Source organism: Emys orbicularis, chromosome 1 (genome assembly GCF_028017835.1).
Source record: "Emys orbicularis isolate rEmyOrb1 chromosome 1, rEmyOrb1.hap1, whole genome shotgun sequence".
Classification (NCBI taxonomy): Eukaryota; Metazoa; Chordata; order Testudines; family Emydidae; genus Emys; species Emys orbicularis.
In genome coordinates, this window is record NC_088683.1 from 269,392,948 (window position 1) to 269,411,912 (window position 18,965).

At 44.5% G+C, this 18,965-nt stretch overlaps 1 protein-coding gene across 1 annotated transcript in view; it reads right to left on the reverse strand.

The window, feature by feature from the left end:
- Positions 1 to 302: 302 nt before the first annotated feature.
- Positions 303 to 18,965, reverse strand: part of FARP1 (FERM, ARH/RhoGEF and pleckstrin domain protein 1) — a 275,111-nt gene continuing 256,448 nt past the window's right edge. Inside the window, exons 20-26 of the mRNA XM_065414550.1 lie at positions 18,467 to 18,556; positions 16,865 to 16,947; positions 16,392 to 16,504; positions 13,145 to 13,308; positions 9,082 to 9,189; positions 2,050 to 2,201; positions 303 to 384 (exon numbers count right to left, since the gene is read on the reverse strand). Of these exons, the coding sequence (XP_065270622.1) occupies positions 303 to 384; positions 2,050 to 2,201; positions 9,082 to 9,189; positions 13,145 to 13,308; positions 16,392 to 16,504; positions 16,865 to 16,947; positions 18,467 to 18,556 (792 nt within the window). The remainder of the gene's footprint in view (positions 385 to 2,049; positions 2,202 to 9,081; positions 9,190 to 13,144; positions 13,309 to 16,391; positions 16,505 to 16,864; positions 16,948 to 18,466; positions 18,557 to 18,965) is intronic.

Consider the following 18,965-nt stretch of genomic DNA (forward strand, 5'->3'; position numbering starts at 1 on the left):
CAATCTCTGAGGCAAGGAAATGTCTTTTGGCATTTGGCACTCGAATAAGGACAATATTTTAATACTGGCACAAGCTAAAAAACAGCACACAGAATGACAAAAAATACAGGACATGAAACTAGTTGGAAAGTGTGAAAGACTTAAGGTTAAACAGCTTTGCTGAGGCAATCAAAGTTGCAGCAAAACCATTTGTGGTGCTGTTTTTAAACAGTTCTACTAAATTTTAAGGAAGAAAATATATTCAAATGTCCTCTAGAAAAGCAGCAACTGCTAGAATGGTCAACTTGGTGCGTGTTTAGCCATCAATACACATGAGACTCTTTATGACTTAGAACACGGGTGCGTGAGGCAGAGCTGGTGGCACTTCGGATCACTTCCATCCATCTGTGGGGGAAAGATAGAATGAGGTAAATAGCCAAGGAAGGCTTTCTGAAAACGTATGCTGTTAAACTACACTATACTGTCCATTCTTATTTTCAGGGTTCATAGGATGCTCTTCCCAATTTACAGCAGTGAACTGGTTTTAACACATGCTCTCCTTCTGAAATGAAGGTAGGACAGGTATTTTGTGAGTCCCATCACCAATTGAGATGGGTTAATATGAAGCAGTATTATAGGGAAAAGGTACTTGCTATAGAAAAAAAACAGATGTTTGGTTGATATTTGATCCCACTTGGTATAATTCTCAGGTATTAGAACAATTTAAGGGATTTTTTTTAAACACATGTTCAGCCCACTAGACACACAAAAATTCATATTAACAATATAATGCTTTAAATGAGGCACTTCCAAACTTTGCTGGTTCACATTTACACACATCATCTTTGCTTTAGCCAAACCAAGTTTATTCTTGGTGAAAGCAAATTCAGTGGAGCGTTGGGGTTAATACCAGTTTTCTGGCCTATTTACACCCTCTCTCTCTTCTGGTGATTTGGAATTGTGGGGTGTGCAAAACTGTGTAGCATATACACTGAGACAGAGAGGTATAGCACAAGAGCAGGCAAACTATTTGGCCTGAGGGCCACATCGGGTTTCTGAAATTGTATGGAGGGCCGGTTAGGGCAGGCTGTGCCTCCCCAAACAGCCTGGCATGGCCCAGCCCCCACCCCCATCTGACCCCCCAGGACTGCTGCCCCATCCAACACCTCCTCTCATTCCTGACTGCCCCCCTTCCTCCGGGACCTTTGCCCCATCCAACCACCCCTTCTCCATGACCGCCCCCAGAATGATGGGCCCCTACCCCCCTGTTCCCCACCCTCTGTCCAACCGCCCTGGTCCCTGCCTGGAGCACTGGTGGCTGGCAGTGCTACCGCTGCGCCGCCCAGCTGGAGCCAGCCATGCCACTACACAGCACTGAGCACCAGGTTAGGCATCGCAGCCCGGCACAAGCGCACAGCCCTACTGCCTAGAGCATGGCTGAGGCTGTGGGGGAGGGGCTAGGGGCAAGCCTCCCTGGACAGGAGCTCGGGGAAGGCAGGAGGATCCTGCAGGCCGTACTTTGCCCACCTCTCGTATAGCAAGTGAAGCAACTAACATTATTTGCATGGAGCCCCAGTCATGGACCAGAACCCCACTGTACAAACAACAAAACGATGATCCCTGCCCCAAAGCATTTATAAAACAAGAGATACATCTGGGGTGAAGGCAGCTTAGTTACATGTATATTGCACAGCTACTGAATGCTAGCTAGGTGGATGGCTATTTTATACTCCATAAATAAAATGTACTGATGCACATTACCCTGCCTGTGTTGGTGCTGCACATTTAGCCAGATGGTTTTTAAGTGAACTAACTTTACTTTTATTTCTGGTATACAACTGGAAGTTTGGTGAATAGAGCTTTTGCTCAAAAAATGTGTGGCAGCTTAGAGAGCTAGCTCCCATTTGCTGCCTCCTGGTACCTTACTTTGCTACAGCATCTTCAATTTGCTAAAGTAGTGTAATGTTCTAACCATAATGAATGAGTTGGCTGTATTGAGTCTTGCAACAGTTCACTTTGCTTGCATTTGACCTAACAGCATTGGAATGACCTAGCGCAAAACTGACATACCTTTCAAATGTGTATTCACTTTCAGCCCTGAAGTAGTACACATGGGATTTGAAATGTAACTTGAAAACATAATCTTTGTGAATGTTCTCAGATTCAGAAGGAATGGTAAGTGAATACCCCAGGAGAGGAAGACTGGCTAAAGGATGATTGTCCTAGAAACAAAAGATGAAAAATGCTGTGACATCAAGTGCACTCTGGGCCACAAAACTTCAACTATAGAAACACATTAAAAATTTCCCACACTTACATGGAAAAATATTTGTTTTATCAACAGGTCATGTTGCACAGATGTGGCTTTATTTCATGAGAACAAATCTATACTGTGTAATGTCAAAATGAACATTCACTCACTCGCTTACAGTACTAAACCTAATCCCCCTATTCTTGCTACATGCAACCCATCTTAAATAAGAGGGCCCTATGCATTTTGTAAAGCCATGATGTTTATTTTTCCACAAAGGGTTTATTATGCTCAAATAGCCTCATCCCAACAAAAAGGTGTTTAGCAGCAATAGGGTGCTGTAGCTGTTTCTAAAGAGCACCCAACATCAATCTTCCTTGCATCATTTAAAAGCTACTTTCTAGCTGTAAAAATCCTATTGAACCTGCAAAGGTAACTACAGGATGTAACAAGCATTTCTTCTTTGAGTATTTGGCTACATGGAGTCCACTCTAGGAGCTTATGCACTAGATAAGAGTCCTTTGGCTGTCAGGGCCACACGTGTGCCCTGCATGTCCTTGAGTCCCTCAACCAAGGGCAGCACATCCCTAAACACCTCTCATTTCCAGATGAACTTCTCACTCCTTTGCTACCCTGTGGCTACAGTGATTTCTTATTGTTCCTGGTGTAGTTAATAGTTTTTTAGCATAAAGAAAAAAGCTTAAATTGCTTTAGGAAATTTACCTTGGTTCTGAGTCACTGCTCCAGTGGCCAAGTCTCCAGGCTCTAAAACCTGTCAGAACAGGTGTTTATAACTGCCTACCTTGCAGAGGCATGTGTCTGAAAAGCCTCTTTTGACACACACACCCAAAACATGTGAGAGGCTTGTTTAATTATTTTTTTTTGCTAGAGTATGTGATGAAGAGGGGATGTTAGGTTCTGAGACCTTGTCAGAAAGAAGCTCCTACCAACTTCAGAGCTACATTCAATTAGTGCCTCAACTGCCTGTGAGGTTACTCCCAGCTCCTGAGACTCTTCAGGTTAAAGAAGACCTGGCTCCTCAATGGCTGCTGCTTCTTTAGCACTGAATGCCTCAGGTCAGTCACTGGCTCCTAGTGCCCATAGTAGAAAAGGAGCATTGCTCCTGGCACTCAATCATCATCCTTGCTACGGGTTAGAAAGTGAAAACATACCAGTCAACTACCATAGTACTGGCTCCATCTTTGAACAGCTGCCTATCACTCTGCACTATTCCCCTTTAGCTACAGTCGTCATCTCCCTACTGTTCTCTTCCATATCATTGAGTTCAGTTGCTCCAGTTCCACACCTTGACAAGAGACATACACCAGCCCCTATTTCGGTACTAAAGCCACCACTATTTCAAGCAAGGGTACTGTCAACCTTAGCACTGACTACTTTTTCTGCATCTGGAGAGCTAATGGTTATGCTGGAACTTAAACCTCCCCTACTTGATATTTCTCCCTTGTCAGTGATTGCTCAGTCTCTCTGGAGCCCTGGGTTTTGATAAAGCATGGTTACTTCCACTATGCTAACTGATTGTTCACACAGCTGCTACACTTGGTGCACAAGTGTGCAAGTTTAAATAGTGTCAATTGGGGACATGCCTGTGCCCTGGGAGCCATCACAACCCATGTAACTGAGCATTTAAGGGGCAGGATGGTCTCAACTATCTCTCAATTCCTTTAGTAGTAAAAATCCAAAGTTTCAGGATGGCGAGTAGCAGAGCCAGAGAGCAGGTCATGGACTCTGCGTATACAACGTCTGGAAAGAATTCAAGTGGTTGTCCACACTGATTCCACTTTTGGTGACTAGCAAGCAGTATCCTTGCTTGGAGGTAAGAAAGAGGAGTCTTATTGAAATATTGACTTGAGTACCACTCTGCCAAAGCTTGCATTTGATTAATTAATGTGTGGACTGAATTTAGAGGGGCCAAAGGTGTTCATATAACCCAGCCACTGTCCAACATCAAACAGTGTTAAACAAGGTCCAGGGTTTGATATCCTGCTTAGTACCATAGCAAATACACCATTAAAAATATCTTTTAGCCGTTTGTTCCTTCTTTTCTGTATCTTTAACAGTTAAAACATTTTAAATGTAAAGCATTAAATAAGGCTTTCATTTTAACAAAAATCCCTTATTCGCTTTTGCTGGAGGGAGTTTTAGAAGGAAAATCTCCCTTAATTGACAGTCTCTCCCACATGCTATCAAAGATGTCCTTTTGAGTAAAAGAAGAAGAAAGCTGAGATGAGTTGTTGCTGCTGCTGAGTCCAATTCTGTTTCATCCTAGATGGTGATAGAGATACAGCTGGAACTGGTGAGGTCATCTGGATCCCTCTCCCTGGCCTGGTCTGGTCAGGACATCTCTCAGGATCAGCATGAGACAAGCGTGGGGGCCCAAGAGGTAGCAGGGGTGGCAGCCATGATGGTGAAGCTTGCTTCAGTAGCCTCCATCTGTTCCTTCTGCCCTTCTCCCCACAAAGTCTCTTTCTTTAAGATGCCAAAAGGGGTATGATGAATGGAAACGCCCATCCCCTCATTATTTTGTCCACCAATTAAATCCATTTCTATAAGGCCAGACCTGATGTAGGTAACTTTGTTTCCACATTTTCTTGTTTACCAAGTATGATCTCACCCCAGTCCTTGACATTTCAATAGGCCACTTCTGTTTGGACTAATTCAATCTCTCTGGCTCCCTTGCACCTGTTTATAACATTCTTTATTGAAAATAGCTTGACCTACTTTCCATGATAAATTCCTAAGCAGGACGTGTGCAAGTGCTGGAGACTAAATAAAGTAGAAGGTTTGAGTGAAAGAACTTTTGTTTGCCTGCTTGCATGACCTATCTATCGGCCACATGGCTATGTCCCCATTGATTTATTTCCTGCCACTGCCTCACAAAGAGTAAAGTTACCAAGAGTTTTGGGTTCAGTATAACCCTGGGTAACATCCTTGCCTGTCAAGGTAATGTATTTGCATAGTATTGTCTGTAAGCACTTATATGGCAAGACCCCAAAAGAGATGTAAGAATGCTCTGCACGCCAAATATCTTGGATTTCCAGCACATTGATATGAAGGGATAACAAGAGGTGACCACTTTCCACAATTCTCCAGTAGGTCCTGGTTTGCTCCCCACCCCTGCATGGAAGCATCCATGATCAGAATCTTCACAGGAAGAGATGCAGACAATGGAACGCCTGTGCATATTTAATCCGGGTGTGTTTGCCAATCTAATGAAGGCATGATCTCCTTTGGGATGGGAATCTCCTTGTTTATGTTGTCTCTTTTGTGTGTTGATACACAGATCTAAAGTTTATACCCATTTGTTCTTGCATCAACATTGTCCTTTAGTTTAAATAGCTCTTTGTCCAGTGAGTGGATTACAGAGGCAAGGGTGATCATTCGGAACCTCAGAAGGTAGATGAAGATATTCAGCTGTATGAAATCTAGTGTAGGTCTCCAGCCTCCTTTCTTGGGGATAAGAAAATATCTTGACTAAGACCCTTTTCCCCGTGCTGGTGTGGCACCAACACTATAGCTCCCAGTTGGAGCAGGGAGTCTCCTTTCTGCCTGAATATCCTCTCATGAGAGGGGTCCCTGAAGAGGGACAGAAAAGGGGGCTTGGGAGTGGGAATTGGCAGGAACTCTATTCTGTATCCAGTGGTCATGATTTCCAGTATCCATTTGCCTGACATTATATGGTGCCATGCTGAGTAAAAACGAGCTGGGGGCAATCTGAGCCAGGTAGACTTGATGGAAGGATTGGTTTGTTTCTCTTGGAAGGGACTCCTTGATGGGAGGCTGCGGCTGGGAGAATAAGGAGGAGGAATGTTTTGTTTTCTGTGCTATAGTCTTTCATGCTTTCTAGAGAGGGGTCATAAGCCTTCGGGTGGTGGAAATGTTGAGGAATAGAGCATTGTTGATGGCAAGACAGTCTTAGGATATTTTCTCCATGGTGCCAAGGTACAAATACTCAGACAACACACGTTGTCTTGAGTCCTTGAGGGTATGTAATAATTCATCTGTTGTCTCGCTGAACAGGTTAATTTCCTTGAAGGGAAGATCCTCCATGGTTGATTGGACTTCCTTGGGGAATCTAGAGGATTCCCATCTCATGACAAGATGTTGCCACCAGGTGGGAAGCTGTGTCCGCTGCATCTACCGCAGCCTGGAGGGCAGATCTGACTATCAATTTATCTTCCTCAATGATTGCTTGGAACTGCAGCCTGTGTTCCTTAGGCAGCTTGTTGACAAATTCAGAGAACCTAATTATAATTAACAAAATCATGGTTTGTCATTAAAGCCCGATAGTTTGCTATACAGAACTGTAAACTTGCAGAAGCGACGTTTTTTGCATTTGGTCTCTTTAACCGTGGGTGTAGATCTGGGTTGGTGTTGATTGTTCCATTCAGTGGCAGCCTACATCAAAGAGTTCAGAGCGGGATCGAAGAACAATTATTAAACACCTGTATATAGTACAACATACTTCTCCATTCTTTTTATAGTGGGAATGTAGATGACGAGTGGCCAGTACTAAAGCTTCATTGGTAATGCTATCTTACTAGGATCTGCATTCTGGAGAATGTCCAGTAACTTATGAGGTGTGCCCTGTACTTCTTCCAGGGAGATCGGGAGCATATCTGCAGTTCTCCTTAGGATGTCCTGGAACAGTTTATAATCATCCAGTGGTGATGGTGTGACCATCTCATCCAGTGAGGATGATAAGCCCGGTAAAGCGTTCCCACTGATCTCAGATTCATCCAAGGACAACAAGGCCTCTGTATCAATGGACGGCACAGTTGATACCAGTGGTGGATGGTACTGGTGCGTATTGAACTAGTGGTATCAGAACTTCTCTTGCTAGGACCACATTGATTCCAGGCCTGCATAAATATACTATTCCTGAGGACCTTAATATCTGACCCCTGTAGCTAGTGGAAGAATAGGGCTTCTATTATTGGCAGACTTGGAGGGGATGTGAGCTTTCCTCAGGCAATACACAAGTGTCAAGGCCATCACTGACCAGGAAAGTCAAGGGGCAGACCATGTAGAGATCTTGAATCCTGGAGGGGACTACCGCCTCAGACCAATAAAAACTAACCCTAACACTAAAATTAATCAAACTGTTATCAGAACAGGAGAACTATTTATACTAATAAAACAAAGAATGCTAGCTAAAGAAGCAGACACTAGAGATTTTCCATCTCAGACAACAAGTGGTAGAAAGTAACTTTAGAGGCAGTCAGTCTGCTCTGCCCTTATGCCCTTGTTCAGAGCACAAGGAGGTGCAGGGTATAGGCACAGACCAATTGACATGTTAATGAAAAGTCTTCTGGTCTCAGGTGCATACCCCTCACATGTGCACCTCAAGTGGAATACACGTAGGAGCCATCACTCAAATAAGGATGATAGTTACTTTTTGTCCTCATCTGACATTTCTGCCTAAAGCAGTCATGGGATTCCAAATCAAAATTATTTTATTCACTTAACCAGTGTTCTTTCCAAGACCCCATTCTTCTTCTGCAGAAGCTAAACTCCACACTTTGGATGTGTTAAGGGCGATCTCGTATTACTTCAATAGGACAATAAACCTACTTCAAATCACCAAGTCTACTTGTATCTTTTGGCAACAGATCCAGAGGATAGGCTGTTTCTACACAAAGACTCTCAAAATAGCTGTTGGACTGCATTAGAATTTATTATGAACTGAGTAAGTTAACTCCACCTTCTCAAATCAAGGCATACTCCACTAGAACCCAGGTAACCTCCTAGACTTTTTTAAGAGGCATCCCTATACCTGAGATCTGGTAGAGCGGCTAGCTGGAGCTCTATACATACTTTTACAAGCCATTATTCTTTAGAGTCGGCCTCTATATCAGATGCAGGCCAGTCTTACAGTCCTTATTTAAATAGGACTCTGGTACCCATTACCTTGCAGAGCCCATTGCTTGCTGTTCACCTAGTATGGGATCTGTGTGGACAAATACTCAAAAAAAAGTGGTTACTTTCCTTACAGTAACTGTGGTACTTCAAGATGTTTTGACTACCAGGATCCCACAACCTGTCCTCCTCCCCCACTAAAGTGGAGTCCTCTAGCGTTGGGGATTTTGTATGGCAGTTGGGGCTGCTTTGCCCCTTTATACTTTCAGATGAGGAGCATGAGGACATACAGGGTGATCGGGCAACCTTAACAGACACTGCTGGCCAAAAGTCACCTTTTGTGAGCCTGGGGCCTGTGCATAGCTAGAATGGGATCCATGTAGACAAACATCTTGAAGAACCAGTTAGTGTAAAGTAAGTAACAGTCTTATTTCATGATTGGTTTCTGTTCTCTTCCCTAGATCCTATGTCTACCCCCCTTACCTTAGTTAATTGGCATTCATTGCTATGTACAACTTAGATTTTAAGATTCTTGGGATTGGGACCTGTAACTTTTTAATTTGCCTGTAAATCACAAGGGCATATACCTATGGAACTATCAATGTGTGTTCGCAGAAGTGTCATGAGAAGGCCATACACTAAACCATGAGTAGTAATATCTAACATCATTTGTCATAACATCATTGTGGAGAGTACCATAAACTATATACTAATAGGTTTCAGAGTAGCAGCCGTGTTAGTCTGTATCCGCAAAAATAACAGGAGTACTTGTGGCACCTTAGAGACTAACAAATTTATTAGAGCATAAGCTTTCGTGGGCTACAACCCACTGCTACCAGCCCTGCCTATAATGCTCCTGACCAATGTCAGTTTTTTCCTTCCTGTTGCCGCAGAACAGAATTTTTGCTGAATTCTTATCTTGGTGTTTATACTCTAAAACACATAAGCCTTTCAAACCTGTGTAGTTTGTTTACCTGGTGCGATTTGTAGAAGAACATACAGAAGTTGGTGAATACCACCCAGAGCTTCTGCCACCCGTTGCTGTTCTTGAATTTTCTTAACAGGTTTCCAGAGAGCTGATTCTGAAATGGATGAAAGTAATAAAATAGACATGCACAACCAAATCATAAATAATGATGGAAAGTAGCCAAACCTCATGTAAAGAATGTTTACGTTTCTATTTAAATTAATATATTATTCCTATTGGTCATTAAACTTGGTATTAAACTTTCAGAATCAGAAATCCCTCTCATTCTTTAAACGAGGCTTGTCTATAATTTATTTTTTGTAAGAAAAATGATCTGCTGTTACCTTGTTAGATGCAGAAACCCTTTTGTTGGATGGGATAGCTTAATATGATAAATTTCAATTAAGTTTTTAATTACTTATAAAATAGTGCACTAGTTAGTATTCTTTTAGAGGCCAATTAGAGGCGGGCAGTTTTCTTCACTAATACATTAAGCCCCCTGTGTACAGTTATTAATAGTATTTACATTTTTCTTAAACTAACTAAACAGAAGCTATGAAATATAACCAAAACCAATTACATTTTAAATAATGTTTTACCTCTTTTGCACAGGTCTTAAACTACTATAACTTTTTTTAAAAATGCTTGGCCTTTGTCAGTTTGTTTTTAGGAGCCTAATGTACCACACCTCATCCAGCCTGCATGTCCCATTCGTTCCCTGGGCCCTACATGGTGCTAGAAGCAATTGGATTTTTAATAATGAGAAATTCAGCAGATTTCCTTTGTCTTCTTTTTAATGTCATCCCATGTCCTTTGCTTAAGTGACTCAGCCTCTCCTAGTCCTCCTCCACTTCACAGTGCCTGAATGGTGGTTCTTTCAGATACTGCTTCCCTTTTATAATTAACAAGAGGCAGTGTTTCTACTAAAAAAAGAACAGGAGTACTTGTGGCACCTTAGAGACTAACAAATTTATTTGAACATAAGCTTTCGTGGGCTACAGCCCACTTCATCGGATGCACAGAATGTCATGTTTTTCTTTCTATCTTTTGTCCTGTTATTTCTGCCCATCCATTCTCCACAGATACATGTACAATCAATGCTCTCTTCCACAGCTCTGTGGCTTTTAAATTAAATTAATGGAGATATCCTATCTCCTAGAACTGGAAGGGACCTTGAAAGGTCATCGAGTCCAGCCCCCTGCCTTCACTAGCAGGACCAAGTACTGATTTTTTGCCCCAACTCCTTAAGTGGCCCCCTCAAGGATTGAACTCACAACCCTGGGTTTAGCAGGCCAATGCTCAAACCACTGAGCTATCCCTCCCCCCATTTCTGCATGCTGTACTGCTACCTGCTCTTTTTAAACATAGAACAAAGCTATTACAGCACCCAGGAAGGACTCAGCACCCAGGAAGCTGATTGTGCAATACCCTTACAATGCAGATGTGGTACTAGTGTACCAGCTGAGCAAGGCTTGGTCTACACTTACCCCCCAAGTCGAAGTAAGGTACGCAAATTCAGCTACGTGAATAACGTAGCTGAATTCGACATACCTTACTTCGAACTTACCGCGGTTCAGACGCGGTCCACACACGGCAGGCAGGCTCCCCCGTCGACTTCGCGGTACTCCTCTCGTCTAGCTGGAGTACCGCAGTCGACGGGGATCACTTCCTGGTTCGATTTATCGCGTCCACACCAGACGTGATAAATCGAACTCGGAACTTCGATCCGCAGCCGTCGAACTACCCGGTAAGTGTAGACTAGCCCCAATTCTCTGCCTGTAAAATAAGCTTCAATCTACCATTCAACAACACTGTGTCCCTAGTTGTACAACTGTATAATGTTAAGTATTGCACAGTCCTCAATACATAATACTGTCAATTAACCCCTGAATTTGCAGCAATGGCTATTTAATTCTACTAGCCCTGATTAACTGCTACTAGCAGAAAAAACAATCAGCAGGTAAAACACATTTTACCAAGAATGATGTTAACGTATTCTTGACATTCCCCCACCCTCTTTCCTGCACTGGGTTTACATTTAATGTATTTTTAAAACCTTGTTTTAAACCATCCTAGCCTCTCTCTTTTCAGTTTTAAAATTGGATTGCGTTCAAAATTGTGTTTGACCTAAATTACACATAATTGTATTCCTTAATTTTTTTGTTACCTCATTACTCTGGAGGATATCATAAAAGGACAGGCTTTGCATTCGGTACCAGCAGACATATGAAATGGAAACAGGCCGCTGATCACTGATCAGTCCAGCAGGTAGGGAAGAACAGTCATTGACAGTTAGAGGATCTTCTACCACAAGAAAGAAAGACAGAAAGGAGGGAGAAACACAGAAAGAGAATAAACGATAATGCTTAAGTGAAAGCCATCCACAGAGTGATGTGAGCATGAATGGTAACCTGCCAAGGATGGGAACAGCTGTGCAACTGAAGATGTATGTATACACGATGATATGTGCCTCTAGATTGTTTAGTCTCCACTGTTTGCTAGTAACATTTTAAGTGTGGGAAGGAAAAAGTAGTGCAGTGGCGAGTTAGCCCTCAAAACATAACTAAATATTTTATCATTAAAATTGTTAAGAAAATTAAATCAAATTTTATTAAATTGGCTTTGAGAAATGGCCACATTTATACACTAAGGTGATATTAACAAATGCATGAAAGTTACCATGCAAGTGTTAAACATCAGGTGTCTTGGCTTGCCCCACACTCAGCTACATGCTGTGTCCTGCCTGGTATATCATCTACTTAGTACATACTATACTGATATCCTAGGAAAACAAGGGGTCAGAATCAAGCTCTTGTGAATTTTTTTTTTTTTTTGGTGTGGGTAGATGGGTTAGTTACCTCGTGGGGAGGTTTTCTAGTACAAGGGCAATAGTATCAAGTCAAATTTCTGGCATTTCAGCCCGTTTCAAAATAGAGCTAGAAATGAATATTGTGAACATTAGCCCCATTTATTTTTTGAAAGTTTTTACATTAGCTGTAACTCTATTCTTGCAAATTGAAGAGTATGGCTTAAGAAGACACTGCAGATAAAGTGTATGCATAGTCCCTGGCCCATAGATCATCATAGGTAGAGCAACCTAGAGGCATTTTCCAATGAAATGGGTGTCCTAGCGTTGCCTTAAAGAAGCTAAACCAATTTACAATCTACTTAAGTTTTCCCTAACTGTTTTCTTTGAGCATAAATAATTTCCAAGAGGTCTGTAGATAGATAATAGCATTCAGTGCTCCCTCCGGTCTTTACTTTCCTATCTAACTTACATTCTCTGCTCTCTTTTGGAGTGAGAGTTACGAGGGAACACCTAAGCAGGACCCATAAACAAAATTTCTTACATCCTCTTTCAATTACTCATGAACTTCTTAAAATACATTTAAAACTCGAAAAAGGACTTATTTAGATTTCAGCCATTCTACAAAAGTAATTAAGTGTAATATTTCTAAGACCTGAGGCCTTTCTAGTTAGTATTCCCATGATTCCTAACATTTTGTATGAAATTGGTTTAGCTGTGATCAAAATAAAAATCACATTGTTTTTTCTGTGATGTGGAAAGTACAAATAAGGCAGAGAAAAATAAGCCGTGAGCATATTAAGGTCCTAGAGAAAGATGGCTAAAGTAAAGAAAGTAAGTTAGTATAGAAAACCAAGAAACAAGGCTGCAGAGGCCAGAGACAATGTCCTTTCAGCACTACTAAGTCATCAATAGGTATTAGCAAACAAACAAAAATAGTCAAAGGGAGTTTTCTTTGGTGTGATCTGAAAGTTTAGACTTTCAACATCAAGTTGGCATTTAAAAATGCAGGTTATTTTTGTGAAAGTAGAATCAAATTGATCTTAAGAGATTGCTAAATAAATCATCCAAGTTTACATTTTTGCCAAATATTGTTATCTGACTGTGAGAGGGGGATCGCTAGTGCAGTTGTGTCGAAACTCCAAAAAGCAAATAAAGGGGTGTTGAATTTAATGAGAGGCGGCCAATGTCTAGAGTAAAAAGAAAATGGTCACTGAAGAGACATTCTCTGGAGCTGCAGTTCAGATTGTTCTGAGGCAGATACCTCCACAGCAATACTAAAGTCGATCATTGAAACGCTGGTATTTCTGTGCCAGCAGACGTGCACCGTAGTGTTGCCACGGTGTGGGGACTGACGTTCAAGTGAGGTGCGGGATGCACTGAGATCGTCCTCTGATTCCTGGTCTACAGTAGTTTCATCAGGAGACTCTATGAAATTCAGGGAAAAAGCATCTTTCTTGCAACATACATGATTGGAAAAATTATTAAACATGAAGGTCCAACGCAGCTAAGAGGTTTATATTTTCACAATTCCATGAACTGATTTTAGTCAACAGTCTCCTATAAATAACAGGCTTTAAAAGGGCAACTTTGTTTAAAAGGCTAACACATCCAACACTCACTAAGATATTTTACTTTGGCTCTAACTCTGTTTGTATTAGGGAAGTTCTGTTTCAGAACATTAAGATCGGCACTGCTGTATAACATGTCCTGAAGTCATGATTCTCAAGAACAGTTTTACAGTCACTTATCTTAATTCAGCTAAGTTTCACTGCTATACATCTGAATTAAAACAAAAGGAATAGAAATAGTGGTAACTTCAATAAAAAGCATTAAACTGGAACCTGAACCTAATTCTAAGGTATTGGCCTGACTGCACCCTCAGCCAGCAGATTTCATAACACTGAGGTAATGTGATACAGCAGCCAGTAGCGTAGCTAGTGGGGTGCAGGGGAAGCAGCCGCTTCCCCTCAGCACATTTTCCAAAAGCGGGGCCCACGCTCTGCTCTGAAGCTTGGTCTGCCGGGCGACGCTGGGCTCCTGCAGGCAAGGGAGGGCAGCACGCCTGGAGGAGCCATGGGGAGGGGGTGGCATAGCCGGAGGAGCGAGGGGGCGGCGCAGCATGGCGGCCCGTAACTCCCCCCCGCTGCAGACAACTTTGATGCGGACGGTTTGGCGGCTGGGCCCCTTGGAGTGCTCCGCGGTGCAGAGGCAGCTGTCAACGATCAGGTCCGGGCAGTTCCTGCTGGCCCAGGAGAGCCCCGCCAGCACGGCCGCAAAGCAGAGACCGGCAGAGCCCATGCATGGTGGAGGAGCGGACGCCGCGGCTCTGCGCTGCTCATGGCAAGCTCCACGCACAGCCCACTGCGAGGGCGGCTCGGTGCCCGCCCCGCCTCCTGCACTGACCGGGTCCCGGGGCGTCCCCGGGGCAGGGAGGGTCTCCCCCGCCTCCTCGCAGCAGCCACACCGAGCGGACCCGTGGCCGGTCACTCCCAATAGGAGCCTCGGCTCACCAGAAAAAAACTCCCCCGAGGAGGGGAAAGCGCTTCCCCCCTCCTGCCACGGCCTGTCAGCATGACCCGCCCACAGCCAGGCTCCGCCAGCAGCCCCGGGCAGGGCAGCGCCCCCGGGCTGAGCGGGCTGTAGCTCACTCGGACCGCGCCTGGCGGGGCTCGCTGCCTTCTGCCCCCGCCCCCCAAGGGGTAGCGCCAGCGCTGAGCCTGGGCTGGTGCTGCACGCGGCGAGCCCCTCCGAGGCAGTGACAGCGGGGTTTGCTCTCTGCTGCTGGCTAGGCCGGGCCCCGGAAAGAAGCAGCGGAAGGGCAGGCAGTGGACTCCCAGGCTCTCCCGGTCCCGGGGGCAGCTCCAGCCCCCTCTGCACAGAGAGCCCCGGGGACCCCAGCCCACTCCCATCCCCGGTAACCCCTCCCCAAGCTCCATACCCCGTGTACCCCTCCCATGTACCCCGTGCCCCTGCCTTTCCCTCCCCTTCATCTCCCCTTGTACCCCCGTCCTCTGCCACCCTCCCTACATCCTCCCCTCAGCTGAACATCTGTCTAAAGGGGGGGAAACGTTAAGGCGTGAGTTTGTAGCATAACTCCGCAGATAATGCTGGGAGCGGCGGATCGTGGGATTGGGCAGAGCAACATCCACGCACTATTAGAGTCTCTCGGCCCAGAAATAGGACTGCCCCATTTCGAAACAAATTTTAAAATTCACTAAATATATTCCAATCAAGGGAGGAGACAAAATGCAGTCACTATTTGCAGCGAAGGCTCCTGCAAAAGACCATGTCAAACGCTCTGCCTGAAAAGGATCGGAGCCCAAAGCTGTGGCCAAACGGTGATTACAGTTTTATAGTTTAATTAAGAAGGGCAGCAGTCGGGAAATGGTCAGCCGGGGGAAACCCTCCGCTCTGATTGTCTCTAGCACATGGGATTCCCGGACAATAATGGGGTGCTAATTCCGAAAGCCCACACCGCCGTCCCTCAAAGACATGGGGGATGGGTAGGAAATCAACCCTCCAGCAGTCCTGGCGAAGCCAGACTGACCCCAGGAAATGAAAATAATCAGAAGTAATTAGAAGCGTGCTGGACTACTCCTCGGAGATCTGTGCGAGAGAATAAACATGCCGGAGCCCTCCGAGCCACTGCAAAGGCCCATGTCTGAGCTGTTAGGTGCCCTGACCTGGTCCACATAAAGACGTGATTTATGAAGTGCAGGGCACAGCAGCAGGACTTCTGTCTTCTCCAGAAGAACCAAATTACTGAGGTGGAGATTAACATGCTTTCAGATGGGCCCATTTCCAGACCAAGGGAAATTTTTTATTTACATTTTTTTTAGCTTTAATTTCCTCCTCCTCCTCCCTCTCTTTTTAAAACAGCCTTTTGGTGTTGGGGGAACAGAACCCAGAGAAGTGTGAGGGCAGCAACAGAATGGGAGAGATTGGGAACAGTAGCGTAGCTAGTTGGTAACCCCTCCCCAAGCTCCATACCCCGTGTACCCCTCCCATGTACCCCGTGCCCCTGCCTTTCCCTCCCCTTCTACCCCCATCCTCTGCCACCCTCCCTACATCCTCCCTTCCACCTCCCCTCAAGTCAAACCCCCTGTCCCCCTCCCTCCACATCCTCCCCTCCACCTCCTCTCAAACCCCCTGTCCTCTGCCAGCCTCCCTCTACAGCCATGGGGGGGCGGCGCGGCCAGAGGAGCGAGGGGGGGCGCAGCATGGCTGCAGTGTGGCCGGAGGAGCCAGCCAAGGGGTGGGGTGGGGGGGGAAAGGGGCACGGCGTGGCTGGCGGAACCAGGGGGCATGACCAGAAGAGGAGCCAGGGGGCGTGGCCAGAGGAGGAGCCAAGGGGGGGCGCCTTTTTTATGTTTGCTCCCCCTGCTCTTAGAACCTGGCTACGCCACTGACAGCAGCACTGAATTTCAAAGTGTGTTTCCTTTTCCATTATCATTGAATTTCTTTTCCATTATCATTGGGTAAAAAGCTCCTCTTCATACACTACTTACTATTGTCAGGTGGACTACTAGCCAGTAATTCAGGGGTGGGACCACTGCTTTTCTCTGCCAGATCTATCGCCATCTGTATGTCCTCAGTCCACTTGTCCATTTCAGCACGGGTACTAAGAACAGAGATCCAGGTTTCATTCGCTTTAAGCCAGGCTGAGAGGCACTTTAAAAGCTAATCACGATTTGAGTTTGGTACCCAATCTATTTTCTCATGCCTACATTTGTCTGACTAGGCTGTTTCTTCTGATTCTAAGAAGTTTGGTTCGTATAAAACAATCAGAGTTGCCACACAATATTCTAATTTATTATTCTGTTTTACTCCAATTTTTAGCAAGCCTATTACTCATGCAGCAGAAAGCATTTTTGTGCAGAATGATTTTAAGAGCAAATTAAAATAAAATTCTATCCATCTGCTCTGTGCTTCCTGCACAACTGTGCGAAAGGCTTGTGGACATGCATTTCCAATGAATTACCTTGCAGCAACAATGATGGACTGATGTTGACCTCGTAGTGTAAGACAGTGAGGAACTCCCCATTCCTCTTCACTTTCCTCTATCTAAGAGACAAAGGTTCATACATCGTAAGAATGCATTAGCCACAGACTGTAGGAAGCACACATTTTATGGATTGGAACAGTGGGAGGGAAGAGACAGGAAAGTACAGCAGAGATTCACAAACATGGAAATGGAGAAAAAAATAAAAAAGCAGCTTATAATAGTCCTATAGGGCTAGGCAGTGAGAAAAATGAAGTGTGGTGGGTGGCAAGGAAAAGATCACCGTAGGATTGACTCTATTTCTCCCACTCGGTCAGCCTTAGATGCAGTAATTACTTAAGGCTGTTTTGTTTACTGAAGCATAGTCATTTTCCTTCTTTCAGTCAGAACATTGACAGACACACACAAGATAAGAAGAGGTAATTCTTTGACACATGCACGCCTGGAATCTCTGAAGAACATACACTGTGCATGAACGGGGCTCTGCCAGATGAACACATCAGTGCCTGCCTGGATTCCTGAAAATACTAGACAAAACTTGGAATGTAACAGCAATACTAAGGAAATTCCAGCCACAGTGGCAATCATGCTTTGTCCTAGGATCAGTAAATACAGACTTCCAGAATTAAGGAATTAATGCAACCCCAAAAAGGGGGAGGAAATTAAAAAAAAAAATCTCAAAGACAGTAACAGCTGAGAGTACTGTACATAGGCCTCAAGTACCTTTACATAGAACACACTAAACAAAGTGGTGATGAAAATAAGAACAACTACAGTATGTTGTTCGGGATTTTTCTGCCAGCTTCCCAATATAACACGACGAGATGCTACTGACAACACATTAATGGCTAACCTGTGTTTTGTCCCACACAAAGGCTGCTGGACAGGAAAAGGCATAAGAAATGGAGGACACAAGCAAGAGCTGAGCACAAGCATAGTCCTTTGTGCCCATCAGGGACTGTGCTAATCTAGCAGCATTAAAGGCTGAAGGAGAGAGAGAGTGAGCCCTAAAGAGTGACATACCAGCCACGCCTCCTGGAGCTCCTCAGCATGCAAGAGGTATCATGCAGCCTCAAAGTCCAGTGCTGTTAAGATGCATTTCTGCATCTCTTGCAATAAAGGAAAGTGCCTGCAAGGCACAATACGCCCCTGACACTTTATCTTAGGCTACTAGCCAAGTGGGTGCATCAACCTTGTGTCCTACTCAGTTTGTAGTGACAGTCTCTTTATGGCCACACTGCAGCAACTCATCACTGTGCTAAGTAGTAGAGACACAGGAGCAGCTGCATCACTTGCTGCCAATGCACCTCAACCTTAAACCGGAGAGCATCTCTAGGGCTGAGATGGCCATTCAGGCCCCGATTTGCCTCTGCTGAGGCTGCTAAGCATGATGATGGCTTTTGTGGTGCACCCACTGGGAACTTGATGGAGACAACCAACACATTTCAAATAAACCACAAAGCAGCCACCAGATGGAGGTAACAGTCTCCCCCACCCTGGGGTAGGAGTCAAACAAGTGACATGCTACATATACCATTAAAGCCCCGAGCCACTGAATTCCCACGGTAGTGCTGTACTTACTGTCATGCCATACAGTGGGAGCTGTCCATGGACTTTAAATTGATTTGATGCTGTCAGGCCTCTACTTGTGTACAACAAAACATCATTAAACTAAAAAGCAAGAAGGAACATGATTTAGATTAACAGTAGTACGTTAAACTATAAAGCAAAGGTCAAACAGTAACGATGGGCAGAGAGTCAAGTACTGGAATGATGTTTGTATGAGGGTCCTAATATCTGGGTGACTATCATCTAAATGAAAATATCAGCTTCCATACAATATTCCCAGGATCATCCCCATTCTCCACATGATCTCCTTCTGCAACTGGTGCCAGGAAACTTCGCCCAGTTCCTCGCTTACTTGTAGTTCTCTTCTCGGGTCTCCTGGTGACCCAGTGCACTTTGGGATCTCAGCCCTCAAAATGCTAATGAGCCAATGCACTGAGGTCAGAAATAGTGTTTGTTGTTTCCTGTGCATCGGGGGGGTTATGGTGGATTATTACCCTGATTTATGAAGGAG